At 52.3% G+C, this 23,495-nt stretch overlaps 2 protein-coding genes across 4 annotated transcripts in view; one reads left to right on the forward strand and one right to left on the reverse strand.

Annotated features, from left to right (window-relative positions):
- The first annotated feature begins 43 nt into the window (after positions 1 to 43).
- Art5 (ADP-ribosyltransferase 5) lies at positions 44 to 4,414 on the forward strand. 3 transcript variants are annotated; one of them, XM_057779017.1, is made up of 5 exons: positions 44 to 128; positions 1,575 to 1,778; positions 2,788 to 3,517; positions 3,985 to 4,017; positions 4,102 to 4,414. In XM_057779017.1, exons 2-5 carry the CDS (start codon positions 1,719 to 1,721, stop codon positions 4,206 to 4,208), a joined length of 930 nt encoding a protein of 309 aa, XP_057635000.1. In that variant the 5' UTR covers positions 44 to 128; positions 1,575 to 1,718; the 3' UTR covers positions 4,209 to 4,414. The 3 variants fall into 3 exon arrangements, with proteins under 3 accessions (XP_057635000.1, XP_057634999.1, XP_057635001.1); XM_057779016.1 differs by lacking the exon at positions 44 to 128 and adding an exon at positions 1,304 to 1,409; XM_057779018.1 differs by lacking the exon at positions 44 to 128 and having other exon boundaries at positions 1,521 to 1,778; positions 4,105 to 4,414.
- A 248-nt stretch (positions 4,415 to 4,662) lies between these two features.
- The window catches only part of Xndc1n (XRCC1 N-terminal domain containing 1, N-terminal like), a 33,216-nt gene continuing 14,383 nt past the window's right edge, over positions 4,663 to 23,495 (reverse strand). The window contains exons 8-22 of the mRNA XM_057778803.1: positions 22,480 to 22,552; positions 21,539 to 21,666; positions 20,670 to 20,884; positions 18,458 to 19,267; positions 16,424 to 16,636; positions 14,672 to 14,836; positions 14,031 to 14,205; positions 13,192 to 13,392; positions 12,656 to 12,818; positions 12,167 to 12,259; positions 8,097 to 8,289; positions 6,954 to 7,081; positions 6,797 to 6,875; positions 6,086 to 6,221; positions 4,663 to 5,375 (exon numbers count right to left, since the gene is read on the reverse strand). Coding sequence (XP_057634786.1) covers positions 4,981 to 5,375; positions 6,086 to 6,221; positions 6,797 to 6,875; positions 6,954 to 7,081; positions 8,097 to 8,289; positions 12,167 to 12,259; positions 12,656 to 12,818; positions 13,192 to 13,392; positions 14,031 to 14,205; positions 14,672 to 14,836; positions 16,424 to 16,636; positions 18,458 to 19,267; positions 20,670 to 20,884; positions 21,539 to 21,666; positions 22,480 to 22,552 — 3,167 coding nt within the window. The 3' untranslated portion in view covers positions 4,663 to 4,980. The remainder of the gene's footprint in view (positions 5,376 to 6,085; positions 6,222 to 6,796; positions 6,876 to 6,953; positions 7,082 to 8,096; positions 8,290 to 12,166; positions 12,260 to 12,655; positions 12,819 to 13,191; positions 13,393 to 14,030; positions 14,206 to 14,671; positions 14,837 to 16,423; positions 16,637 to 18,457; positions 19,268 to 20,669; positions 20,885 to 21,538; positions 21,667 to 22,479; positions 22,553 to 23,495) is intronic.

Here is a 23,495-nt window from a genome sequence, read left to right on the forward strand (position 1 = left end):
TGCCCAATGTGACCTGGGCCAATATTCTTCCCATGACAATGAGAGCTACTGGGGATGCTGAGGGGAGAGGACAGCAGCCGCCTCGCCAGACTGTACGCTGGTCAGTTAAAAGGCACCCCTGACTCCAGGTATCTCCTTTTATTTTTTTCTATTATTATTATTGTTTTTTTTTTTTTTTTTTTTTTTTTACAATGTCCAGGCTTGCCTCGAACTAGAAGCCATCCTTTTACCTCTGCCTCCCGTCTGAATGCTGGGATTATAGGCACATACAACCATCTCAAGATTTGTTCTCTTCCAAGAGCCTGGATCCCTGACCCACCATGTGATCTGGGAGGCCTTTCTGCCTCTCTCAGGATCCCTGGCCCTTTATCAGATTTGACTCCACTTCTTGGGGCCTTGTAGGGGTTGCAGATGTTGGGGTGTAAGAAATTCCCCAAGCCAGAGGATGTCACTGCACAGCCTTTGCTGTCCCTCCAAGACAGGGAGGATGGGGTAGGAAGGCAAGAATCAGCTCTTCCACGGCATGGACACAGCCATCAGGAAGGAATGGAGGGGACAGGCTTTGAAGTAAAGGAAACTTTATTTGGCAGAGAAGGGGTGGTGACGGGTAAACCCGTGAGCTGGACCAGAGGCTCTTGGCAAGTTGCACGGGTCATGCTTACCCTGGCCCCAGCAGGTGGCATCTCTAAGTCCTCCATCTTCCCATAAACTGGCCCCGTCTCCCATTACCTCCAACTGGGCGTCTGAAACCCAGTACTAGGTTATTTATAGTCAAGCTCAGCAGAGGTGCGGAGGTGCAAGAGACAGCTGTGTTTACAAACATGGGGTCACCTGAACCGGAGAGGTCCAGAAGGCAGCTGGGGTTCCCTTCCCTTTCCTACAGACCAGGGCTGGGACATAGAGGGTTAAGAATAGGGAAGAAAGTGGGGATGGGGGCTTTGATGTTGGTGCACGTGACACAACGGGTGTGTCGCATGCAAATTGTATGCAAATAAGAGATTTGGCGACTTAACTATCATGGTGCATAAGTAGCGACCCTCTTGGGCCTTCGTGGCCTGGTGGTCCTGGGTCCTGGCCCTGGCCCGGTCCCAGGGCCACCGGAGAAAAGGCCAAGTCTCACAAGTCCCTCCTCCAACCTTGACCTAGCTCACCTCTTACAGAAACAACCTGTCATCCAAGGGAAGGAAAGTTTTGCCCCTCAACCACTCAAGGGCTCTGCCAGACCAGCTCCCACGCCCCTGTCTGTTGTTGGGGAAGATAAGTGTCGGGTTACCAGTCCAGGGGCTATAGTTAGCTTCAGGGACGTTGTTCAGCAGACCGGGATCTGCGCAGCGCCTGCACGAACTTCAGCCCTCGCCTGCCGCAAAAGACCAGGGCCCCGGGCCTTTCTAAGCCTTCGCCACCTCCAGGTGGGTTCTCGTCCCCGCTCCGCCCCTCTCCAGGCGGAGCCACATAACTGCCCCACCTATACCACTGCAAGAAGTCCTGGAGAGCCTGAGTGTGGGGCCATCTGGTAGTTATAGATTAGGGCTTGAAACGGGGACAGTAAAATCCAAATCCCTGCCCACCCTTAGATTTGTCCTTGGCCCCGCCCCGCATCACTCCTGAGGACCCTCGGGTGCAGGAGGAAGGTCCTGGAGCCCAACCAAGCCGGCACTCCGACTCTGAGGGCTTCATCATCATCATCCGGATCCTGCCATCCCGGGACTCCTCCAAGGATGATTCTGGAGGATCTGTTGATGGTCCTCAGTTGCCTCAGCCTGCACTCCCTCTGGAAGGTAACTCTTGGGACTATCCTTCGCCGACAATAGTCAGTCGTGGGTCAGATGCTGAGAAGGTGGCGGTAGAGGGACCTCCTAGGAGACTTTTTGCTGCTTCTAGTCCTCCTCTCGAGAACTTCTGTTCCCTTCAGGAGCCCAAGTGCCTGATCTCTCTCCCAGAACTCCACCTCCCTGTTGCCTTCAGCTTTCTCATTCCCACTTCCTCTCACCTCACACCACAGGCTTAGCACGGGCAAACCGCTGCACGGACCAATGTGCTGCTGCAGGCCCTGGCAGACCCTGACAACCAGGCCACCACCCTAGCCCACTTTGAGTTTAGAATAATGTCTTCTAAAGCTGGAGAGCATCCAGATCTCAGAGCTGGCAGCAAGGTTTCCCCAAGGGGAGGAAACAGCTGAGGAGGATGAGGACCAGACAGGGATCAGACACTGGCTGCAAACTATCAGAGCCGGGAAAACACAGGGACCAACCAGACTCGCCTCTGAAAAGATGAGATGGTGCCGCGTAGGTTGTGCCACGGTGGTCGCTAAGCTCTCCTCACAATAACGCTGGGAGGTTAGAAGTACCTGTAATTCATAGGAGAATGTGAAGTCTAGGAAAGCCCTGTCCTGAGAATCGCTCAAGATTCCAAAGCTAGCCTAGCAGGTAATGTTTAAATTCATGTCTGGCTGGGCAGTGGAGACACACGCCTTTAATCCCTGCACTCAGAGAGGCAGAGGCAGGCGGATCTCTGTGAGTTCGAGGCCAGCCTGGTCTACAGAGTGAGTTCCAGGCCAGCCAGAGATACACAGAAAAACCCTGTCTCGGGGGCAGGGACTAAATTCATATCTGTCTGGCTCGACTGCCTGTGTTATTTCTGCCACTTGATATCTTGTCAATTATGAATCAGATGTTTAGGCATAGAAATGAAAACCTGTGATTCTGAACTGATCTGCCGCTAGGACCCCTGGCCAATGTTCTAAAGTTACCCTCTTCCTATGTGGAGTCTCCTTCCGTGTGTCCACAGGTCCAAGCTGTTCCTATCCTGCCCCTGAGCCTGGTTCCAGACACATTCGATGATGCTTATGTGGGCTGCTCTGGGGAGATGGAGGAGAGAGCAGGCCTGCTGCTGGAGGAGGAGATGGCACGCCATGCCCTGTTCCGGGAATCCTGGGAAGCAGCCCGAGAGGCCTGGGCACACCGGCGCCACACGCTCACCCTACCGCCTGGCTTCAAAGCGCAGCATGGAATAGCTGTTATGGTGTACACCAACTCATCCAACACCTTGTACTGGGAGCTGAACCAGGCTGTGCGGACAGGGGGCGGCTCCCGGGACCTCTACATGAGGCACTTCCCCTTCAAGGCCCTGCATTTCTACCTCACCCAGGCCCTGCAGCTGCTGCGGGGCTCTGGCGGCTGCAGTAGGGGAGATGGGGAGGTGGTATTCCGAGGCGTGGGCAGCCTTCACTTTGAGCCCGAGAGGCTGGGGGACTTGGTCCGATTAGGACAGTTTGCCTCCAGCTCTCTGGATGAAACCGTGGCTCGTGGGTTTGGTAATGCCACTTTCTTCAATCTAAGGACTTGTTTTGGGGCTCTTATCCAGGCTTTGTCTGTCTTCCCTGAGGAGCGTGAGGTGCTGATACCCCCACATGAAGTCTTCTTGGTCACTGGGTTCTTCCAGGATGGAGCCCAGAGCGTAGTGACTCTCTGGAGTTATAATCAGACCTGCAGCCACTTTAACTGCGCCTATTTGGGTGGTGAGCGATGCATGGGAGACAGAGAACGGCAGGGTGGGTGAAAGAAGCCAGCATGTCCTGACCTAGTACTGAGAGCCTTCAAGAGACTCATATGGCTTATTAGACTGAGGTTCTGCCAGGTCCTGGGAGAGTTTCAAGATGTGTGTGGACATTCTCAGTCTTCTCAATAGGGTCGATCTGTGGTACCCGGTAGATAAGGAAGTGAGTGGAGGCCAGTACTGCCCCCAGTCTGAAGAGGCCCTGGTTTGATGGGGTGAGCCGAACAGGACTGTGCCAAGTCCAGCTGGGAGGCAGGAATGGAGTGGAGAGAGATGGGAGGGTGGGCGGAGCAAGGATAGATTGGCAGTCTGGAAAGGGAGTGAGTAGCTGCTTTGAGGTGAAGGAAAAGACAGGCTGAAGGGGGTGGCCACAGGCAAGCCACCTGGGGTGTGGGTGGCCCCAGGGCCTCACTCAGCTGTCTGTTTCAGGGGAGAAGAGGCATGCCTGTGTGTCCTCTGCAGGTAAGTAAGTCATCCTCGAGGCTGCTGTGAGTTGCTCCTGCTTCCCAGCCATGCTGCCCACCTCACCTTCCTTTCTTTCTCTAGCAGAAGGGCAGCCAGAGTTATCCTCCACAGAGGCCTTGGCTCTGCAATCGGGGAAGACGCTGCTCTTGGCCCCTGGGGAGTTGCAGCTCTTGAGCGCTGGTCCCTGAAAGTCTCTTGGGAATCCTGGGAACTGATGACCTTTCTATGAAGAAGAGGCTTTGAGTGGCCTCAAGATGCCAGAGTGTGGATCTGGTTCTGGTCCTAGGGGCCACCTCTCCAATCAGGGTTGGAGACTTGAGGCCATGGCAAGGCTGAGGGAACCCCACTTCCCAGGACGTGCAAGGTCAAGACTGGATGGCTACTCAATTAAACGGAGCTGTGATATACTCGTGGGCTTTTATGACTGGTTTATTTCGTGAGACCATTTGTCCTTGGCAGACTTGAAAGTCGGGGACTGAAAACTAACTTCCTGATCCTCCTAGTCACAGACTTTAACCTCTGCACCTGGAGCTTTTTAACACAGGGACCTCACAGCTGCCTTTAAGGCAGAATACACGGACTCCCAGACTTCCCCACTCCCAGCCCCCACCCGCTCAGGCCCCCCAACACTCAGGTCTCCTGTTTTCCTGGTCTCTCATCTCCCAGGCCTCCAGCCTCCTAGGCCAGAACTCTTTTCACTAAATACCTAAGGAATTCCAAAGTAGGATTCTAAACCCCAGCTCCCAAAGCAAGCTGTTTCTCTCTGTCCTTCTCACATAGGGTCCATTTTAGGGGAAAGGAAAAGAAGGATCTTAGAACATCAAGAGATGGTGACTGTTACCTGACTTGCACAGCAGAAAGTTTACCAAGGCAAAGAAATACCATGGTCTTCGGTTACAAGACCCATGCCTATTCAGCAAGGCTGCTACATTTGGTGACAGAAGAGACCCTGCTGTTGTATTAGGACTCGCCCTTGGTCTCCAGACCTTCCTCCAGGGGCAGGTCCCCTGCCCCCTCTGCTTCTTGTTCCCTGTGCACCAACACATGAGCAGGGGAGGCGTGGCTGGACTCTCCTGATGCTGGAGTCTCCGCCTCTCCTATAGCATCAAGGCCAGCTCCTAAAGAGATCTCAGTTTCCACAATCCCTGGCATGGTCAGCTCTGCTGGGGTCTCAGGGGTGGGGGGACCCAGATTCTGGAAGCTGTTGCGCACGCGGGTGATGTAGCGACTGAGGATGCTGGCGCCATCCGGAGGCCGTGGTGCCCCACCTGCTGCCAGAGTCTTCTGCACACTGACCACCTCGCTTTGCAGTCGAGACACAGTCTTGGTGAGCTCTGTCAGTCTGGTGCCCAGGTCTGAGACGGGTGGGGGCAGGGAGGTCTTTCAGAAGGTGAGCCTCTCGGCACCTCTTCTGTCTACCCCTACCCCACCCTACTGAACCTGGGACACCCTGTCTGGATCCTAAGGGAGGACTGTAAGACCTGAAGGGTCAGGAGGGTAGAAAAGCTGTGGGAACGATGGAAGGACAGAGACAAAGGAGGAAAGCGTTAGCTGGGCTAGCATCCACCTGTAAGCCCATCTAGTTGGGAGATGGAGAGTTCAGAGCCAGCCTAGGCTTCAAAGTGAGTTCAAGACCAGTCTGGGAAACCAGGAAGGGAAGGGAGGAGGAAAGGAGGAGAAGGGAAGGGAGGCAAGGAGGAGGAGGGGAGGGAGGAAGAGAGGCAGGGAGGGAGGAGGGGAGGGAGGAGGGGAGGGAGGAGGGGAGGAAGGAAGGGAGGCAGGAGGGGAGGGAGGAAGGGAGGCAGGGAGGGAGGAGGGGAAGGGGAAAGGGAAGCAGGGAGGGAGGAGGAGGAAGGGGAAGAGAGAATATCTGAGCACACGTGGGTTGAATGAGGGAATGAGTCTCTAAACAAAGGCAGAGTAACTGAGACAAGGAGTTAGCAGGCAGATAGGACAGGAGCCAAAGCTAAGGTAACTGAGTGAGGGGAGTGCGTCTGGGTGTGAGGCACTCTTCCCAGCAAAGGCAGAAACAGCGATGGGGAAGGGTTAGAGGTGGGCAAGTGACCTTTTCTGCGGGTCTCCTCGAACTCCCGCCGGGCAGTCTCGATGTAGCGCTGCACCAGAGCCTTGATGACACGAAGGCGGTATGACCCGCGCTCGCGCTCCCCTTCTCCAGGCCCTTCCCTTGCCCCAGGGTTGGTCTGCAATGGAAGACAAGTGAATTCTCCACCTTCCTTCAACCTCTCTCTTGACCAAGAATAAAGGAGAAAGGCAAAGTCCCTGGTCTGTCTCCTACAGAGCAGTCCTGGAGGACAGACGGAAGCCATGTAGGGAAAATAGACTGAGTGGGCAGAGTGTCAGGAATGTGTGATGAAGGCTGAGAGCTGGGAGCAGTGGGAAGGAAAGACCCCCGCAGAACTGTCAGTAATAGTTCAAAACAGATAAGTTCTCATGCTCTGTGAACCTCTCATTCCTCAGGAGGCTTTTCCCATATGCCGTTTAAATCACCCAAGCATGTCTTAAAATCTGGTTGTCTGGGACATGGGATGGGGTGGCATGGACTGCAGGCTGTGGGACTGGAAACATTGGACTCAGTCAGAACTAGGAAGATGAACGTGGAGGCCAGAGAATGGTTGGGAGCAGGCTCTCTGGGGACATACGATGGCTTAGGTAACACAGGCAAGGAAACAACAGGTTGAGAAGGAACTCACAGAGGCGGGGATGGTGGGGATGGCGGGGGCGGGTTACAACAACAACAGGCTGAGAAGGTACTCACAAAGGTAGGGATGGCAGGGTAGTCCGATTTCTTGGCTTTGCAGCAGGAGGAGCAACAGCAAACGAACCAGAAAATTCTCCTGAGAAATTACCATGGTGAAAAGAAGTGAGGTGGGGCAAAGCCGGGAAAGCAGGGCAGGAGCTTGGTGGGGCCTCACCTGACGAGGTAGAAGGCAGCCTTCGGGGAGGGCAGGATGTTGAAGGGCACAGGCAACGTCAAGCCCTCTCGGAAGTAGGACAGGTAGAGCTTGGAGCGAGCGAACTTCCACTCCACGTCAGCGTCATCCTGGGGACCACGAGGCGGGAGGCTATGCAGGGTCCATGCTGGCGCTGGCCCCTCACTTGCTCGCTCGCTCTGCCTCTCTTTTGTCTTCCCATCTTAGTCTCCACTGTGCCAACCATTTTCTTCTCATTCTTATTTCTACCCCCTTCAATCACCCCATTTCCTGGAACTTCTTCCCCTTTCCCGTTCTCTTCCTCTAATTTCCAGTTGCTGCTCAGTCTGTTCTCCAGCCTGCAAACCCAGTCTGTGCACTTACTTCTTGTGTCCCCACTTTCTTTTCTACAATGCCTCCAAACCACCTCCACCACCTCCACCTCCACCTCCACCATCATCACCACCACCTCCACCACCTCCTCCACCTCCACCACCTCCTCCACCACCTCCACCACCTCCACCACCACCTCCACCACCACCACCTCCACCTCCACCACCACCTCCACCTCCACCACCTCCTCCACTTCCACCACCTCCTCCACCACCACCTCCACCACCTCCACCACCACCTCCACCACCACCACCTCCACCTCTACCACCTCCTCCACCTCCACCTCCACCTCCACCACCTCCTCCACCTCCACCACCACCTCCTCCACCACCACCTCCACCTCCACCACCACCACCTCCACCACCATCACCACCACCTCCACGTCCACCACCATCACCTCCACCTCCACCACCACCACCTCCTCCACCACCTCCACCTCCACAACCTCCAACACCACCTCCACCACTACGACCTCCACCACCACCATCACCACCATCATCACCACCACCACCATCACCACCATCACCACCACCTCCACCACCACCACCACCACCTCCACCACCACCTCTACCACATCCACCACCTCCAACAACAACAACAAGAAAAAGAAGAAATAGCACTGGGCTTGGTGCCTGGAGACAGCAGCAGCAGCACCGAGACCCTTGTCACACAGAGGGGAATTTGTCCAAAGCCAGGAACCAACAGCGCTCCCTATCCTTGTGTCTCCTGGACCAGCCTGGCTCGGATCCCTACCTCGATTTTCTGGAAGGAGTTGGTGATCATGGCAATGAGCATGTTGAGCAGCACGATGACCATGACGATGGTAAAGATGCCGTACAGGGCCCGGCCCACGAACTCGGGCACCAGGAACTGAGGCATGTCCACCACATTGTGTTCCTCCATGCCGAACATGGTCCAGAATAGAAACTGGAACGTTTCGTTGAAACTGGCAGGGTGGGGCCAAGCAAAGGAGAGAAACACGGTGGTAGGGTTGGGAGAAAAGCCAGGCACACTCCTGCCCCTGAAGACTTAGCCAAAGGTGTCTGTGTCCACAAAGCCTTTTGGGCCGTCTTTGTGGATACAGACATTTATCTTTTCTTCTTTCTTTCTTTCTTTCTTTCTTTCTTTCTTTCTTTCTTTCTTTCTTTCTTTCTTTCCTTTTGTTTTATGATAGGATTTCTCTGTGTAACAGCCCTGGCTGTTCTTGAACTAGCTCTGTAGACCAGGCTGGCCTTGAACTTACAGAGGTTCGTCTGTCTCTGCCTCCCAAGTGCTGGAATTAAAGGTGTGCGCCACCACTGCCTGGCTTGATATTTGCCATTTCTTAGCAGTAATCCTTATTTTAAAATTTGTTTTATTTTTGGTATGTATATTTTATATATGTATATTTGCATGTGTGAGATATGTACTGTGTGTATGCAAGAGCCCACAGAGGTCAGAAGCAGTGAAATCCTGGAGCTGGAGTTAGACAGTCCTCTGCAAGAGCAGGAAGGTCCTTAGCATTGCGTCCCCTCTCCAGCCCCTGGCCAGCCAGTATTACTGAACAAACAGTAGTGATGGGTACTAAGGACACAGTGGTGTATAGAAGCAGAACCCTGTCTTCAAGGTCCTTGTGTTCTGGGGAGGTTGAGTGTGAGATGCGGAGAAGAGAGAACGGCTTGTGAGGGGCTGTTAGGGACCAGACAGATACAAGACCTTACAGAATGGAGCTAAAGACTCAGCCATGGCCTTCCAACAGCAGAGATCCGTGAAGAGCTCCGGACAGAGGGGCAGCTGAATTACATTTGGGAAGAGCTTGTTGGTTGCTGCAACTGCAAGGCAGGCAGATAAAAGAGGAAGAATGAAGACAAGAAAATGTCCTGGTCCAGGTGGGAGAGGATTGTGGTGTGGAACACAGGCGGCACCCCATGCCCAGCACCCCATGCCCAGAGGATTGTGGTGTGGAACGCAGGCGGCACCCCATGCCCAGCACCCCATGCCCAGCACCCCATGCCCAGAGGATTGTGGTGTGGAACGCAGGCGGCACCCTATGCCCAGCACCCCATGCCCGGCACCCCATGCCCAGCACCCCATGCCCAGCACCTGTCTGTTGCACTCTGCCCTCCACGTGGCACCAAGGGAGATCTCCCTGAATATGACTTAATCTGACGACCTCACTAACTTTCCACACCTGTGGCTACCTTCAGGATATGCCTACCGTTTACCTGAGATCTTCAGCCAAAATGGTTTGTTTCTTCTTTATTAGTGATGTCTGTTTGAGAGTGTCAGAGCCCCTGGATCTGACAGTTGTGAGCTGCCTTGTGGGCGTTGGGAATTAAACTTGGGTTCTCTGAAAGAGCAGCCAGTGTTTTTTTGGAGCCTGTCCTGGAATTAGCTCTTGTAGACCAGGCTGATCTTGAACTCACAGAGATCCGCCTGCCTCTGTCTCTCACGTGCTGGGATTAAAGACCTGAGCCACCACTGCCCAGCGCAGCCAGTGTTCTTAACTACTGAGCTATCTCTCCAGCCCCACAAGCCAATATACTTTTTTATATGTAAGTTTATTAGTAAGTTTAGTATTATGTACACAGTGTACAGAAGTAGGCATGTATGCCTGCATGCTAGAAGGGGGCACCAGATTTCATTATAGTTATGAACCACCATGTGGTTGCTGGGAATTGAACTCAGAACTTCTTGAAGTGCTCTTAACCTCTGAGCCACCTCTCTAGTCCCCAGTCAAAAAAATTTAAAAATTGTTTAACCAGATGGTGGTGGCACATATCTTAATCCCAGCACTCGGGAGGTAGAGGCACGCGGATCTCTGTGAGTTCAAAGCCAGCCTGGTCTACAAAGCAAGTTCCAGGACAACTAGGGCAACCCTGTCTTGAAAAACATAAATAAATAAATAAATAAATAAATAAATAAATAAATAAATAAATGTTTACATTTACTTAATTTTTTTTACTTATTCCTGTGTGTACGTGTTCGTGCACCTATGTGTGTGCATTCTGAAATTGCCACAGCACAGGTGTGGAACTCAGACCACCTTCTGGAGTCAGCCCTTTCTTTTCACTGTGTGGTTGCTGGGTATCCAGCTGCGGTCATCCGGTTTGGCAGCAAGCCCCTTTACCTACTGAACCAACTCATCAGCTCTCTCTTTCTTTCTTTTTGGAACAAAGTCTTATGTAGCCTAAACTAGCCTCACTCTTGTTAAACAGCAGAGGATGACCTTGAACTTCTCCTCCTCCTCCCCTATTCCAGCACTGAGATTACAGGCGGCGTGCGTCACTATGTACAGCTAGGAGCAAGTACCACTTTAGAAGGATGCGAGATAATCAATGTCAGTTCATAGATGTGGAAAGTCACTGTCTCAAAATGATCACTGTAGACATTGATTCAGGTACAAATCAATCCGTGCCTGGGTAGGGTGGTCATGCTAGAATTCCAGCACTTGGGGTGAAGGCAGGGGATCAGGAATTCAAGATCATCCTCAGTTACACATCAGGTCCAAGGCTAGCCTGGGCTACTTGGGAATCTATCTCAAACCCCATTGATCTCCAACATCGTCCATGGATGTTAAACCCAGTGGGTACAGACCGCAAGCAGTCTATGTCAGAACACCTCGCTGCTAGGAATGGGCTTCTCTGCCGCCTTTCCAGTGGGCCGATGCCACACCAGGCTCCCCTGATGTGATGCAATGGAAAGCACTTCTTAGCCAGGCCCTGTTACCTTTCAATTAGTTGATTGAACGTGTTTGCGTGTGAGACTGGGTGAGTTTATGTGCACCATGTGTGTGCAGGGCCCGTAAAGGCTAGAAGTGGGTGTTCTAGTCCAGGATCCCCTAGAACTAACTTTACAAGTAGCTGTGAGCCAATGCAGGAACTGAACCCAAGTCCCCAGCAAGATCAGTAAGCAAGCCTTTCTGTTTTGTTTTTTAAATGGGTCTCCTGTATCCAAGGCTGGCTCAAGGTCATTTTATAGCCAAAGATGACATTGAACTTCTGATCCTCTTGCTTCAGGTTCCCAGTTGCTGGGATCACAGTGTGTGCCACCATGCCCAGTTATATAGTGCTAGAATCAAACCCAGGGCTTCACACACACTAGGCATGCGTGCTACCAACTGAGCCGCAGCCTCAGCTCCTGCATGCGGGATTTCTCATAAGACCATCGGAAGTTTGGAACAAGGGCTGCATAGTAATTTTATAAAACTGATACTAAAGTTTTCGATGTGATAGTGGTTTGTGATCATGTTCCTAGGAGACATCTCAGATTATTCGGGACTAACATGTCAGAATTTACTTTTAAGTATTGCAAGAGATAGTGGGGGGTTCACACCTTTAATCCAGCACTGCTGAGGCACAGGTTATGTGGATCTCTATAAATTCGAGGCCAGCCTGGTCTATTCAGCAAGCTCTAGGACTGTGGTGACACTGAGTGAAGAACGTGAGTGCCCAGTGAAGGGCGAGGGTGCCAGTGAAGGGCGAGGGTGCCCAGTGAAGGGCGTGGGTGCCAGTGAAGGGCGTGGGTGCCCAGTGAGGGGCGTGGGAGCCCAGTGAGGGGCGTGGGAGCCCAGTGAAGGGCGTGGGTGCCCAGTTAAGAATGGCACACATGACTGGGGAATCTCTTCATTACTATTTCCATATGATTGACATTTGTCAAAGAGAAGGGCTGGAAACAAGTGGCTGTGCAATCAAATAAATTAGCGACTGTCTGAGTAAATCACTGCAGGTTGGTAAGAGAGCTAGCTGAGTGAGCCACCAGGGAAGGGCCGCTCCAGCCTCCGCCCCAGTCTCTGGGCCTCAGCCCAGGCCCTGGCCCCGGCCCCGGCCCCAGCCCCGGCGTACTTGCCCAGCTGCTCCGTCTCCTGGTACGGCACATAAATGTTGTTGAGGCCACAGAGAAAGGCAGTCAGGATGATCATGAGAATGAACATGAACCTGAGGAGGGAGTAGGGTGTGAAAGGGTCAGAGCAGGTCTCCACCCTAGAAGTCAGGGTCTGGGAAAAAGAGATTGGCCTAGAAGTCAGGGTCTGGGAAAGAGAGGTTGGCCTTCCTAGCTCTTTGTTTTTATTTGATTTTTTGCCTTCTGACTTCAATTTCCAAGAAGAGGAAAGCAGTAAGACATAGAGTTGTTCTGGAAGTGGGGGTCAGAAGCAGCCACCAAGGGCTCTTTCTGCTATTGGTGGCTTGTAATGGTGACAAGGGCAGGAGCTGTAAACCTCCCTGCTGAGAAAAACACATTTACATTCTGCCCCTAGATTCCGCTGGAAATCTTTCTTGTGAGAGGAACATGGTTTGGAAGACAGAATCTGTGGGGGTGAGGGGAGTACACACCGGATCATGTCGTCGATCATCCTGCCAATGGAGATCTGCAGAGTGCCCAGTGACTCGTGAGCTGGCAGGATATATGCCAGCCGGGTGAAGCTCAGCATGCTGGTGATGGCGAAGAGCACCTCGGCCAGGAACTGGGGGTCCTCTGTGCGCCACTCACTCCGCTCTGTGCGGGGCAGAGGGGGCAGTGGCTGAGCGGCAGCACTCATCTTTCAGCTGACTATGGGCCGTGACCAGCTAGCTACCTCTGCACCCTCCATGTCTTCCTCACTAGGATGTACTGTGTCTCCTCGAACTAGTAACCAAAATAAACTCTAAACTCTTCCTGTCTTAAGTTGCTCAGCATTTTTGTTGTTTTTGTTGTCTGGTTTTCAAGACAGGGTTTCTCTATGTAGCCTTGGCTGTCCTGGAACTAACTCACTCTGGAGACCAGGCTAGCCTCGTACTTTCCCGAGAGCTGGAATTAAAGGTGAATGTCACCAGTGCCTGGCTATTTGCTGGGTATTTGATCAAGGCAAAGAGGAAGGTCATGCCCTCACCAGCAGCAGTGAAGTAGTGGCAGGTGGCGCTGTCAGAGGCTTCCTGGCAGTGCATGTAGGCCAGCCCAGCCAGCAGGAGGCGCAGTGCAAAGGATGCCAAGTACAGCGACAGGATGACCACATCCAGGAAATTCCACCAGTCCAGGAGGTAACTGCGCAAGCCCTCGATCCACACCTCCTTACACTCAAACCATAGGAAGCCTGGAAGGGGAGAGGGGTCTGGAGAGAAGGGCGGGGCCTCCTCCTCCTTAAAGGACACAGACAGGTTGCAGTGGCAGGGCACTGATGGGGGGAGCGGAACATTTAATCCATCCATGTGCAAAGTGACCTTCTGGGAAGATAAGAATCCGCTCATTGGTGCAGACTGCTCTCACGATGGATGCGACCCACACAGGAAGCTAGACAGGTGTCACACAGAGAGCAAGCCCCACGGGGACCCCACCAAACCATATTAGGCAAATATTTAAGAACTCCATTTTATTATTTTTTAAATTTAAACGTTTGTTATTTGTGTGTATATATGTGTGTGTGTGCGTGTGCGCACATGTGAGGTCAGAGGACAACTTGTGGGAGCTAGCTCTCTTCCCGCACCAGGCGCCATTGTTCACTGAACATCTGAACCCCTCGCACCTTTGAGACAGGGTCTTACTACATAGCCCTGGTTGGCTTGGAATTTGTTACCTCTTGCCTCAGCTTCCTGAGTGTTGGGGTTACAGCTGTGTGCCACAGCAACCCAGCTCTAGTATATGATCTTGAATTATCAGCCTGCTCGGTGTGGCCAAGTCTCGGTACCAGAGCTGGCCATGGAGATGGATCTTGGTGGGCTCTTGCATACGTACCCGTGACCCAAATCATGTGTAGTGAAGTCTCCCAGACACTCTGGCTGCGGCCTTTGAAGGTGCTCAGCTGAGTCTCCATGACCAGGGACTCTCCCAGCAGGAATATGAGAAACCACAGATAGGAGGCAGAGTGCAGCAAGAACTTCAGCACTGGGACCTTCAGCAGGCGGCCGAGCTTTGGGGGAGACAGGAAAGCGTGGCTGTCAGAGGCCCATTGTCCTTGGAGCCCTCTAGACGGCTTGGCCCCCATGTGAGTCTGCGACCTTCAGATTCACCCACTCATCTAGGCAATACTATGAAGAATGTGGGGTGCACCAGGCCCTATATTTTCTGTCTGATTTCTCTTTCACAATCATGTGAGGTGTTATTACTGCCTCCCCCAACTTTTGGGGGTGTGGTGGGGAGAATCCAACAGGAAAAGTTCAAACTGAACCAAACTGAAAGGTAAGAACATCACCACCCCCTTCTAGGCCTGCTCCTCTTACCTCAGAAAGCACCGGGCTGCCCGGCAGGGGCCTGTGTGGCCTCTCCACCCTTTCTCTTGCCGCAGTCTGGCAGTTTTGTAATGCCTGTCCCTGCCTCCAGCCCCCTGTATACTTCCAGAACACAAAGCAACGTATCACTCATCTTATTCTTTGTACCCGGGACTTGGGCGCCAGCCAGTAGCCAATGCAGAGGAAGGGCATGGTGAGGAAGATGAGAAAGGCAACGAAGAGCTTCCAGATGGTGGTGCTTCCACGCCAGCCAGCCAGGTTCCCACACCAGATGGAAGACAGAACTTGCTGGCAGATGGGATGTGCTACAAACTAAGCAGAGACAGACGGGCCATGAGAGGAGGTGGCCACCAGGAGGAAGGCCAGAGACAGGCAATGAGAGGAGAGGGCCACCGGGCGGGAAGGCCAGAGACAGGCAATGAGAGGAGAGGGCCACCGGGCGGGAAGGCCAGAGGAGCTGGTTGGAATCAGAGCCCTTACTTCCTGCCACAGAGGTTGTCATTTTGCTTACATACCAGCCCTCCCAGAAGAGGGCTCCATCTGCCACATGATGGGCGAGTGCCTTCTGACGCCTCACGCCTCACTCACAGTCTTTTCTTTTCTTTTCCTTTTATTAATTTATTTAGATTTCTGCTTCCTCCCCACCACCACCTCCCATTTCCCTCCCCCTCCCCCAATCAAGTCCCCCTCTCTCATCAGCCCAAAGAGCAATCAGGGTTCCCTGCCCTGTGGGAAGTCCAAGGACCTTCCACCTCCATCCTGGTCTAGTAAGGTGAGCATCCAAACTGCCTAGGCTTTTTTTTTTTTTTTTTTTTTAGACGGGGGTTTCTCTGTGTAGCTTTGGAGCCTGTCCTGGAACTCGAACTCGATCTGTAGACCAGGCTGGCCTCGAACTTACCGAAATCCACCTGCCTCTGCATTATGGGTGCTGGGATTAAAGGCGTGCCCCACTACCAACCGGCTCACACTCCACATTCTTGAATCAAAGTCAGGCAGGAGTGGGTAGAATTTGGGGTCTAAGTCTCAGAATTCCCAGTGTTCCCGTCCTCAGCAGGTACGTGTAACAGAAGTCTAGGTGAATGGACTTGAGTAGGGAAGGGGCATGGAACGAGGATCAGGTCAATGAAGATAGCACAAGGGAAGGCTTTGGTAATGTGCCTAGTAGGTAGGATATCTTCACGGATGACAGCATCATCTAAATCCATCTTTCCAGCTTGCATGGGTTGGATTTGGTTCACCATTAGAATTACACAAAACATGTATGGGTCACAGAAACACCTGGGTCCTGCAGAGTCCCTGGAGCCAAACTGACTCAGACTCGAGGAGTGAAAACAAGCGGTTTGTTATATCCCATAAACAATTGCCGCCAGCATTTCAGGAACTGTCTGTCCTTGGGCTAAAAATACACATAACCTTTAACCCAATTGTTTCTATTATAGGAATTTATTCTATCTGTATAGAAGTGAGCTGTGTGAGGAGTCAGGGGCTGGGGGAGGCTGGACAGGGATCCTGTCTGTCTCTTAGCTATTTGGTAGGACAAAACAACACCAGCCATTTAAGGCCTTGCTATGCAGGTGAGGCACTGTTGTCTGGGCTAAAGCTACTCAATAGGACAGAGGCAAAGCTAAGACTATGTGAGACCAGAACATGGGATCCTAGTGGTGACTAGTTTTCCAAAGGGGGAGTGTGTGGTTAACGCTCAGACTAGAGGGAACCGGGAAGGGACGGGAAACTTCCCCTCTTGCTGGTAAGGAATCATATAGAAGGGTACTCAGAATCAAGGTCTCAGGTCCCAAGGAGAGAAAGTCATGGTATGAGGCTGAAGAGGGACATGCCTCAGAGGAGCCAGGACGAGGGACCAGGGGAGGGAGGACAGGACAGGCAGTAGGCCCAGCTGACCTGTTTCTGGTTGTAGTTGACAGCCAACCGCAATCTTGCCAGGTTGGGGATGCCCTCCTCAAAGGCCTGGCCCAGGCCCTCAGCCTCAGGCTCAGTCTCACTGTCCTCACCCAGATCATTGAGCACCGCAGTGACCTCGCTCTGATTCCGGCACATGCCCAGCAGTTCAAAGCCATAGTCCTGGCAGAGTGACTCCAGGCCAATGTACTGAGGCTGTAAGAAAAGAGAGTGTCTGTGTGTGCCAACACACCTGATGCCACTGGCTCATCCATTTCTTTCTTCTCTGCTACCTCATCAAGCCTCCTGTGTCTCTTTGCTTATCTGATGCTTTCCCCACCTCATCACTAAGCCACTTCAACCCAAACATGCCACCTCTGATGTCCCTCAGACTTCTCTAATTCCTGCTTCCTGTCCCGCTTTAACTCTTGACTGACCATGCTTTCTTTACATACAGCTATCGCTGGGATGTGTGCACAGGTGCACAGAACATAGCACACGTGCGGAGCTCAGGACATACATACAGCTATCGCTGGGATGTGTGTGCAGGTCATAGCACACGTGCGGAGCTCAGGACATACATATAGCTATCGCTGGGATGTGTGCGCAGGTCATAGCACACATACAGAGCTCAGGACAACTTTGCAGAATTGTTTCTTTCCACTTTTCTATGGGTCCTGAGGGTTGAACTCGGGTCTTAGGGCTTGCACAGAGGTAATAGTTGTTGCCTGCTACAGCACCTCACTGCTCCACCATCACCCTTGTGCTCATCCTGTTCATCTTTCTGAGCATCCTTATATGGAACCAGTGCAGGCGGTTTAAGGAGATGCGAAGAGTAAGCGGCTCTTGACTGCACATTCCCCTCCCTATCCTGTTTTATTTGGGGCCTTTTTCTAGGACAGGATCTAAGCCAGGCTTCAAAGGTCTAGGGTACCTTTAGCACTGTCCCTCAGACAGGAAGCTTTTCTCTTTTGTTTTACAGACCTTAGTCTCTCCCACTGTAAAGTATGGATGAGAATTCCTGCTCTGCCCACTCCCCAGGCTGCTAAGAGAGGGAAAGTCCTCTGAAAACACCGCTCCTTCCTGTTCATTCGTTTGCCTTTCTGACCTCACCTTGTCCTAGGCCTTGCTAATATCCTCATAGGCTTCCCCACCTAACGGCAGTCTTGAGGATGGGGACCTAGTCTGGCTTGGCATACAGGGAATGCCAATGACTCAGTGCCAGGTCCGGGACCAGACACTCTGCTTCATGTATCTTTGGTCCATCCCAGGTCCTCACACTCTTTTGGGGAGGGTGGGGTCACTGAGGTAGGATCTCATGCATCCCAGGATGGCCTCAAACTTGCCAAAGATGACCTTGAACTCTGATCATTCTGTGTCCACCTCCCAGGTGGTGGGATTACAGGTGTCTACCAACTGAGTGAGCCACGCCTCCACATTATAGCCCTCTGCCAGGTCTGCAGCCTACTCCAGCTAGTTCCCTGCTCACCTTCCCCAACCAGCCCCTTCCAGTCAAACTTAAAGGCCTCTTCCCTTAAGAACCTTCCTGGGACACGAATGCCGAGGGTCACTCCTTTTTCCTGCTTTCTAAGTGCTTTGGAAGTCCTGTGAAGACCATTCACAGAGGCACTGAATGAAGTCCTGGGAGCATCTTGTCCCCTTTTCCCATTCGTGACCACAAGCTCGAGAATCCCAGCACAGCACTCCACATGAAAATACAGTGGGTACCCCAAGGGGACACACTCTACTGAAGGTCATGGTGAAGGCTGTCCGGCTGTTTCTATTTTTCTCTTAGCTTAGATGGATCTAGAGTGCCCTGGGGTAGGAGCCATACTCCCTGCGTAAGCCAAGTGAATGTTGTCACTAGAATGAAAGCCTACCTCAGAATGAACTGTAGCTCTTACAGTAAGAGCCTTCATTCTCTTTTGCCCGTTCTCACTTCTCAAACTTCCTAGAAAAAAGCCCAGTCCTGTCCTGGTGCCAGAAGAGACCCTGGGCATGGAGGGCAGAACTGAGTGAAGAGTAAGGGCAACAAACCTTAAACTCAGGCTCCTTCCGTGCAAGGCGCTTGAGCTCCCCGCTGAGCTGAAAGGCAGCCAGCATGGCATCCTCACTGGCCAGTGAGAGGTGAGCCCGGCTTGCAATGCCACGGTAGGTGTTGATTCGGGACAAAGAGAACTTTAACAGGTCATATCGGCGGGCATTGCTGCACTCAAGACAGGCGCAGGAAACCGGGTGGGGCCGAGCGATAGTGTGGCCCTGGTCCATGAGCAGCTGGGCAATCTCATACAGGTCCTTCTGGCAGGCCAATGTGAGTGGGGTCACACCAGGCGCAAAGCGGGAGCCATCGATCGACGAGTCAAAGAAAGCTAGTGAGAAAGACTTGGTGTCTACCTTTCGGCCCTTCTCCCGGTCCAGCCGAGCTAGTAGGCGACGCACCACCGCTGGCTGGTTTGTGTCCACTGCCACTAGCAGGGCTTCGTGGACCTGCCGGAAGTCAAACTTGATGTTGGCGAGCAGCACATCGGTGATGGCCTCATGGCCCAGGCGGATGGCCAGGTTGAGGGCTTCCCTCCAGGAGCGGTCCTCGGACTCTTCCACATTCCGCAGAGGCCCGCCTGGCCCAGCACCCGAGGCGTCGGCGCCGGCCTCCAGCAGCTGCTGCACGAGACCCAGCTGCCCCTCCTGGATGGCACCCAGGAGCGTGGGTGGGAACCTGAGCTTTTTGTTCACAATCTCAGTCCAGCTGGGCTGTGGCTGGGTGGCGGAGGGGAGAGGACAGTGCTCTGAGTTCCCAAACCCCTTAGTTTGGAGGCTTTCCTCACCTACCTTCTGTCCTCTACCCCTCTGGAGTCAGCTGTTACGTCTCCCTTGTTACCAACACAGTTTATTTTGTAGAAAAGGAAAGGGCTGGACTTACTAGCTCACTTCCACGCTCATAAAAATCCTACATACTAGGGCCCAGTGTAAGCTCCCTGGAGAGGTGACTTGAAGCAGGTGGTCAGGGTCACCCTAGAAGCCTAACTCACACACAAGCACAGGGAACCCGGCAAGAATCTAGTCTCCAGACTGCTGACTTCATCTCTGATGCCCACACAGAGGGTCTCTAAGCCGGGCTCCTCACAGGCTCCTAATGTGCTCCCCTCCATCAACCGCTCTTTGCCTCGTTGCTCTTTTCTTTGGGCCCAGGGTCAGGGCCATGGGGGTCTCCCATCCACACGGTGGTATCTACTACTTGTCCAGCAGCTAGGCTGTCCCTGAAGCCCCATGGGCAGTGAGTCGTGGGACCAGGATGGCGAGGGGAGGGCAGCAAGAGTCTCTTACCGAAAGGGGATCCATGGCTGCAGCTGCCCCGAAGGCTTGAACTCCCCGTCTGTCTCTCCCTTGACTCTCCCAGCATCCTCTCAGCCCCACTCAGAGCCCCACCCTGAGCCCTCCCTTTTTCAGGACCAGCTGCTGTCTCTCTGCCCTGCACCCCAGGGACAGGAGGGCTGGTGTTAGTGTCAGAGGACGGCGTCTCCCGGGAAAGGGGAAGAGTGGATAACTTTGCAAAGCAGAATTTGGACTATCACAGGTCCAGGACCTCGGAGACACTGCGGCCCGATTATCTCACTGAACAGCTGAGAATGGAATTTGCGCAAGCCTCACAGCCAAGCCTAGATCCATCTGTTCCTTAGAAGCAATCTCTGGTCCCTTTGACAGTCCTCTGGGCAGCAGGAACGCTCTCCCTGGTACTGAATGCCCACTTCAGACCCACAGTAAGTACAGTGCAGTTACAGAGCAGTCATCTGACTGCACCTAGGAAAGACACCCATGAAGGACACAGAAGGTCAAGGTCTTTATGCTCAAAACTCACTCATCTACCCAGAACATCATGGGACTTTATTATTTCCAGGCCACATTTTCCTTCTAAGCCTCAGTTTTGCTTTCAGGAAAATGGGCATGAAGATAAGTACCATTCACTGAGGGAAACACACTCTAACTAGTGTCGTAGGGCCTTGGAGAGATCACCAGTTCCACCAAAGAAGTTCCAAGGGGACACTGTCCTTATGAGAACTGGGTACCATAGTGACAAAGCCTTGACAACTGGGAATGGGGAGCAGGCTGGGTCCAGATGTGTCCTCAGGCAGGCAGAGTTCTAGGTAATAGGTGAAGGGAGGGGAACCGACTCTTCTTAGCCACAAGAGACCTATTCCCTGGTTCCAGCATTAACAGGTCAACAGAACTCCTCGGCTCAGGCTGGAAAAACCTCCCCACATAGGCTGGCATGTTCTTCTATTTCTCCTGCTAAGAACTGTAAACCGCAGATTGGGCACTGGACCCAGGAAGGCGGTGGGGAGCTCTCTGGGGAGGACACATACAGCACCGACGGCGAGGAGGACGAGGAGGGAGAGGCTGGCTGGGGTGGGGAGCTCTCTCCACAAGTGGCGGCATGTAAGGGAAGAGTCTCGACGCTGAAGGAGCCTACGGAGGGGAGAAAGAGATAAACCCTGAGAAGCAGAGGGAGTATCTGCTGCCACTGGGTACTGCTCACGTGGGGAACCTCCTAGGGCTGAGTACTTCAAACCTGAGAGACATGATCCAGCAGACTATGTTAGTACCTAGGTGCCGGGGATATGGATGTCCTTACAAAATGTGGAGTCTACTGGAAAAGGCCAGTCAGGAGCACAAAGAACACTGCCACTAGGCCTGGACAAAACAAAACTGTGTTTGGTGTGTGCTCCATGTGTACAAATGGAAGTCAAAGGGTGGCATTGCATATATCTTCTTGCTTCTCTATCTTATTTTTTGAGACAGGGTCTCCTGTTGTACCAATCTAGAGGGACTGGCCAGTGAGTCCCAGGCCTCTGTCTGTCTCTGCACCTCCAGCCTGTGCTTATGGACATGGGCTGTACACCCAGCTTTTAAGTGGGTGCCAGGAACACAAACTCAGGTCCTCACCTGCCGCAGCCGTCCTCCAGACTCTACTAAACGCTTCTGCCGGCACCCACACTCTTCCTATCATCCACAGTTGTCCTCCAGACTCTACTAAACGCTTCTGCTGGTACCACAGGCTCTTCCTATCTTCCTAAATGAACTCCTGGTCTCCACACCTCCACAGTAATCGACGTGGCTCACCTGTACAAATGGGACACTGTCTGGTGGCCTGGACACCACTGTCGTTTCCGGTCTGAGGTCGGTGCTGTCTTTGCCTTGCTCTTACTGCCCTCTTCCGATTTGGCTGAGAACCTGAGTTGGACAATGGTCTGTGGGAAAGAACAGTTTAAGGCCAGTTATCTGGGAGAGAACACAAAGGCTCCAGACCAGAAGCTGAAGAAGAGAGTGGGAACAGTAACTCCGTTGGAGTCCTTGTTTTTCCACTTGATATGACAGACAAGAGGAAGGCAGTTAACTTTTGAGCATGTAATGACAGGGTTCTATCACTGTCCTCAGTTTTTAAAAGTTAATTAATTTTCAGAAAGAGTCTTACTATGTAGGCCTTCATGGCCTAGAACTTGCTATGTAGACCAGGCTTTCCCAGAACTCACAAAGATACGCCTATTTCTGCCTTCCAATTCCTGGGATTAAAGGCACATGCTATCATGCCTGACCATTTTTTAATTTTAAAATTGAGATATTATACATATACCATAAAATTATCCTTTGGAGGTATGGGTTAGGCTGCTTCCGAGCCGAGTAAGCGCAGCTACTCCCAGAGCATTTTCAGCAGGCACTCCCCATCCTGCTGTCCCCCCGACACCAGCAAGCACTAAGTTCAGGCTGGACTGAAACTTGCTGTATATTCCATAGCCCTAGTAGTCAAACATGCACTCTTCCTGCCCTGGTCTCGTGGGTGCTAGGCTACAGGCCTCAGACAGATTTACATTTTAATCAGATGCAGTGTACATGGCTCCTCATGCTGGTTCACTGCAGGGCCAGTTTCTGCCTCCTCCAAGTCTGATGGCACGTGGACAAGGACCTCTCTCCTTATCAAACCTGGACTGCCCAGGCCTACTGAAGCAAGCATGAGGAAGGCTCCGGAGAGCACGGAGCTCTGGAGGTGACAGCTGCCTGCCTACCTTCGGTCCTGCAATTTCTGCCTCTTCCTTTTGCCCACACTGTTCGTCCTGTTTTGCTCTTCTGCTCTGGGTTCTGCATTAGAAATGCTCATTAGTTATGGTTCACCATACCAGACATGGTGGAACAGGCCTGTAATCCCAGCACTTAGGAAGTGGAAGCTGGGGGACAGCAAGTTCAAGGCAAATTTGGGATGAATAATGAGACCTTTTTGTTTATTTGGTTTTTTAGACAGGGTTTCTCTGTATATATAGCCCTGGCTATCCTGGAACTTGCTCTGTAGACCAGGCTGGCCTTGAACTCACAGAGATCCACCTGCCTCTGCCTCCCGAGTGCTGGGATTAAAGGCGTGCGCCACCACCGCCTGGTGAGACTTTTTTTTTTTTTTTTTTTTTTTTTTGGTTTTTCGAGACAGGGTTTCTCTGTGGTTTTGGAGCCTGTCCTGGAACTAGCTCTTGTAGACCAGGCTGGTCTCAAACTCACAGAGATCCGCCTGCCTCTGCCTCCCAAGTGCTGGGATTAAAGGCGTGCGCCACCACCGCCCGGCCCCGAGACTTTTTTTTGAAAAACAAAAATCAAAACAAATATTCTAGCTATTTACAAAAGGCTTCCACAGTTTAAGTTTTCTTTTTTTTCTTTTTCTTTTTTTGGTTTTTCGAGACAGGGTTTCTCTGTGGTTTTGGTTCCTGTCCTGGAACTAGCTCTTGTAGACCAGGCTGGTCTTGAAATCACAGAGATCCGCCTGCCTCTGCCTCCCAAGTGCTGGGATTAAAGGTGTGCACCACCACCGCCCGGCTTTAAGTTTTCTTTTGAGATATTCTTTCTAGCTTCTTTGCCTGCTTAAGTTTTTCTCATTCAAGTCTGAGATGAAATGTTCCTTCCTATAAGGATTCTCTGATTGAATCTTGTTACCCTACCATCTGTTCTTTCAAGGTATTTATTACAGTTTAGCTTTAGACTTCCTTGTGTGACACAGACAGACATCTCTTCATTAAGACATAAACATTGCTATCTTGAC

This window comes from Chionomys nivalis, chromosome 8, assembly GCF_950005125.1.
Source record: "Chionomys nivalis chromosome 8, mChiNiv1.1, whole genome shotgun sequence".
NCBI classification, from domain to species: domain Eukaryota; kingdom Metazoa; phylum Chordata; class Mammalia; order Rodentia; family Cricetidae; genus Chionomys; species Chionomys nivalis.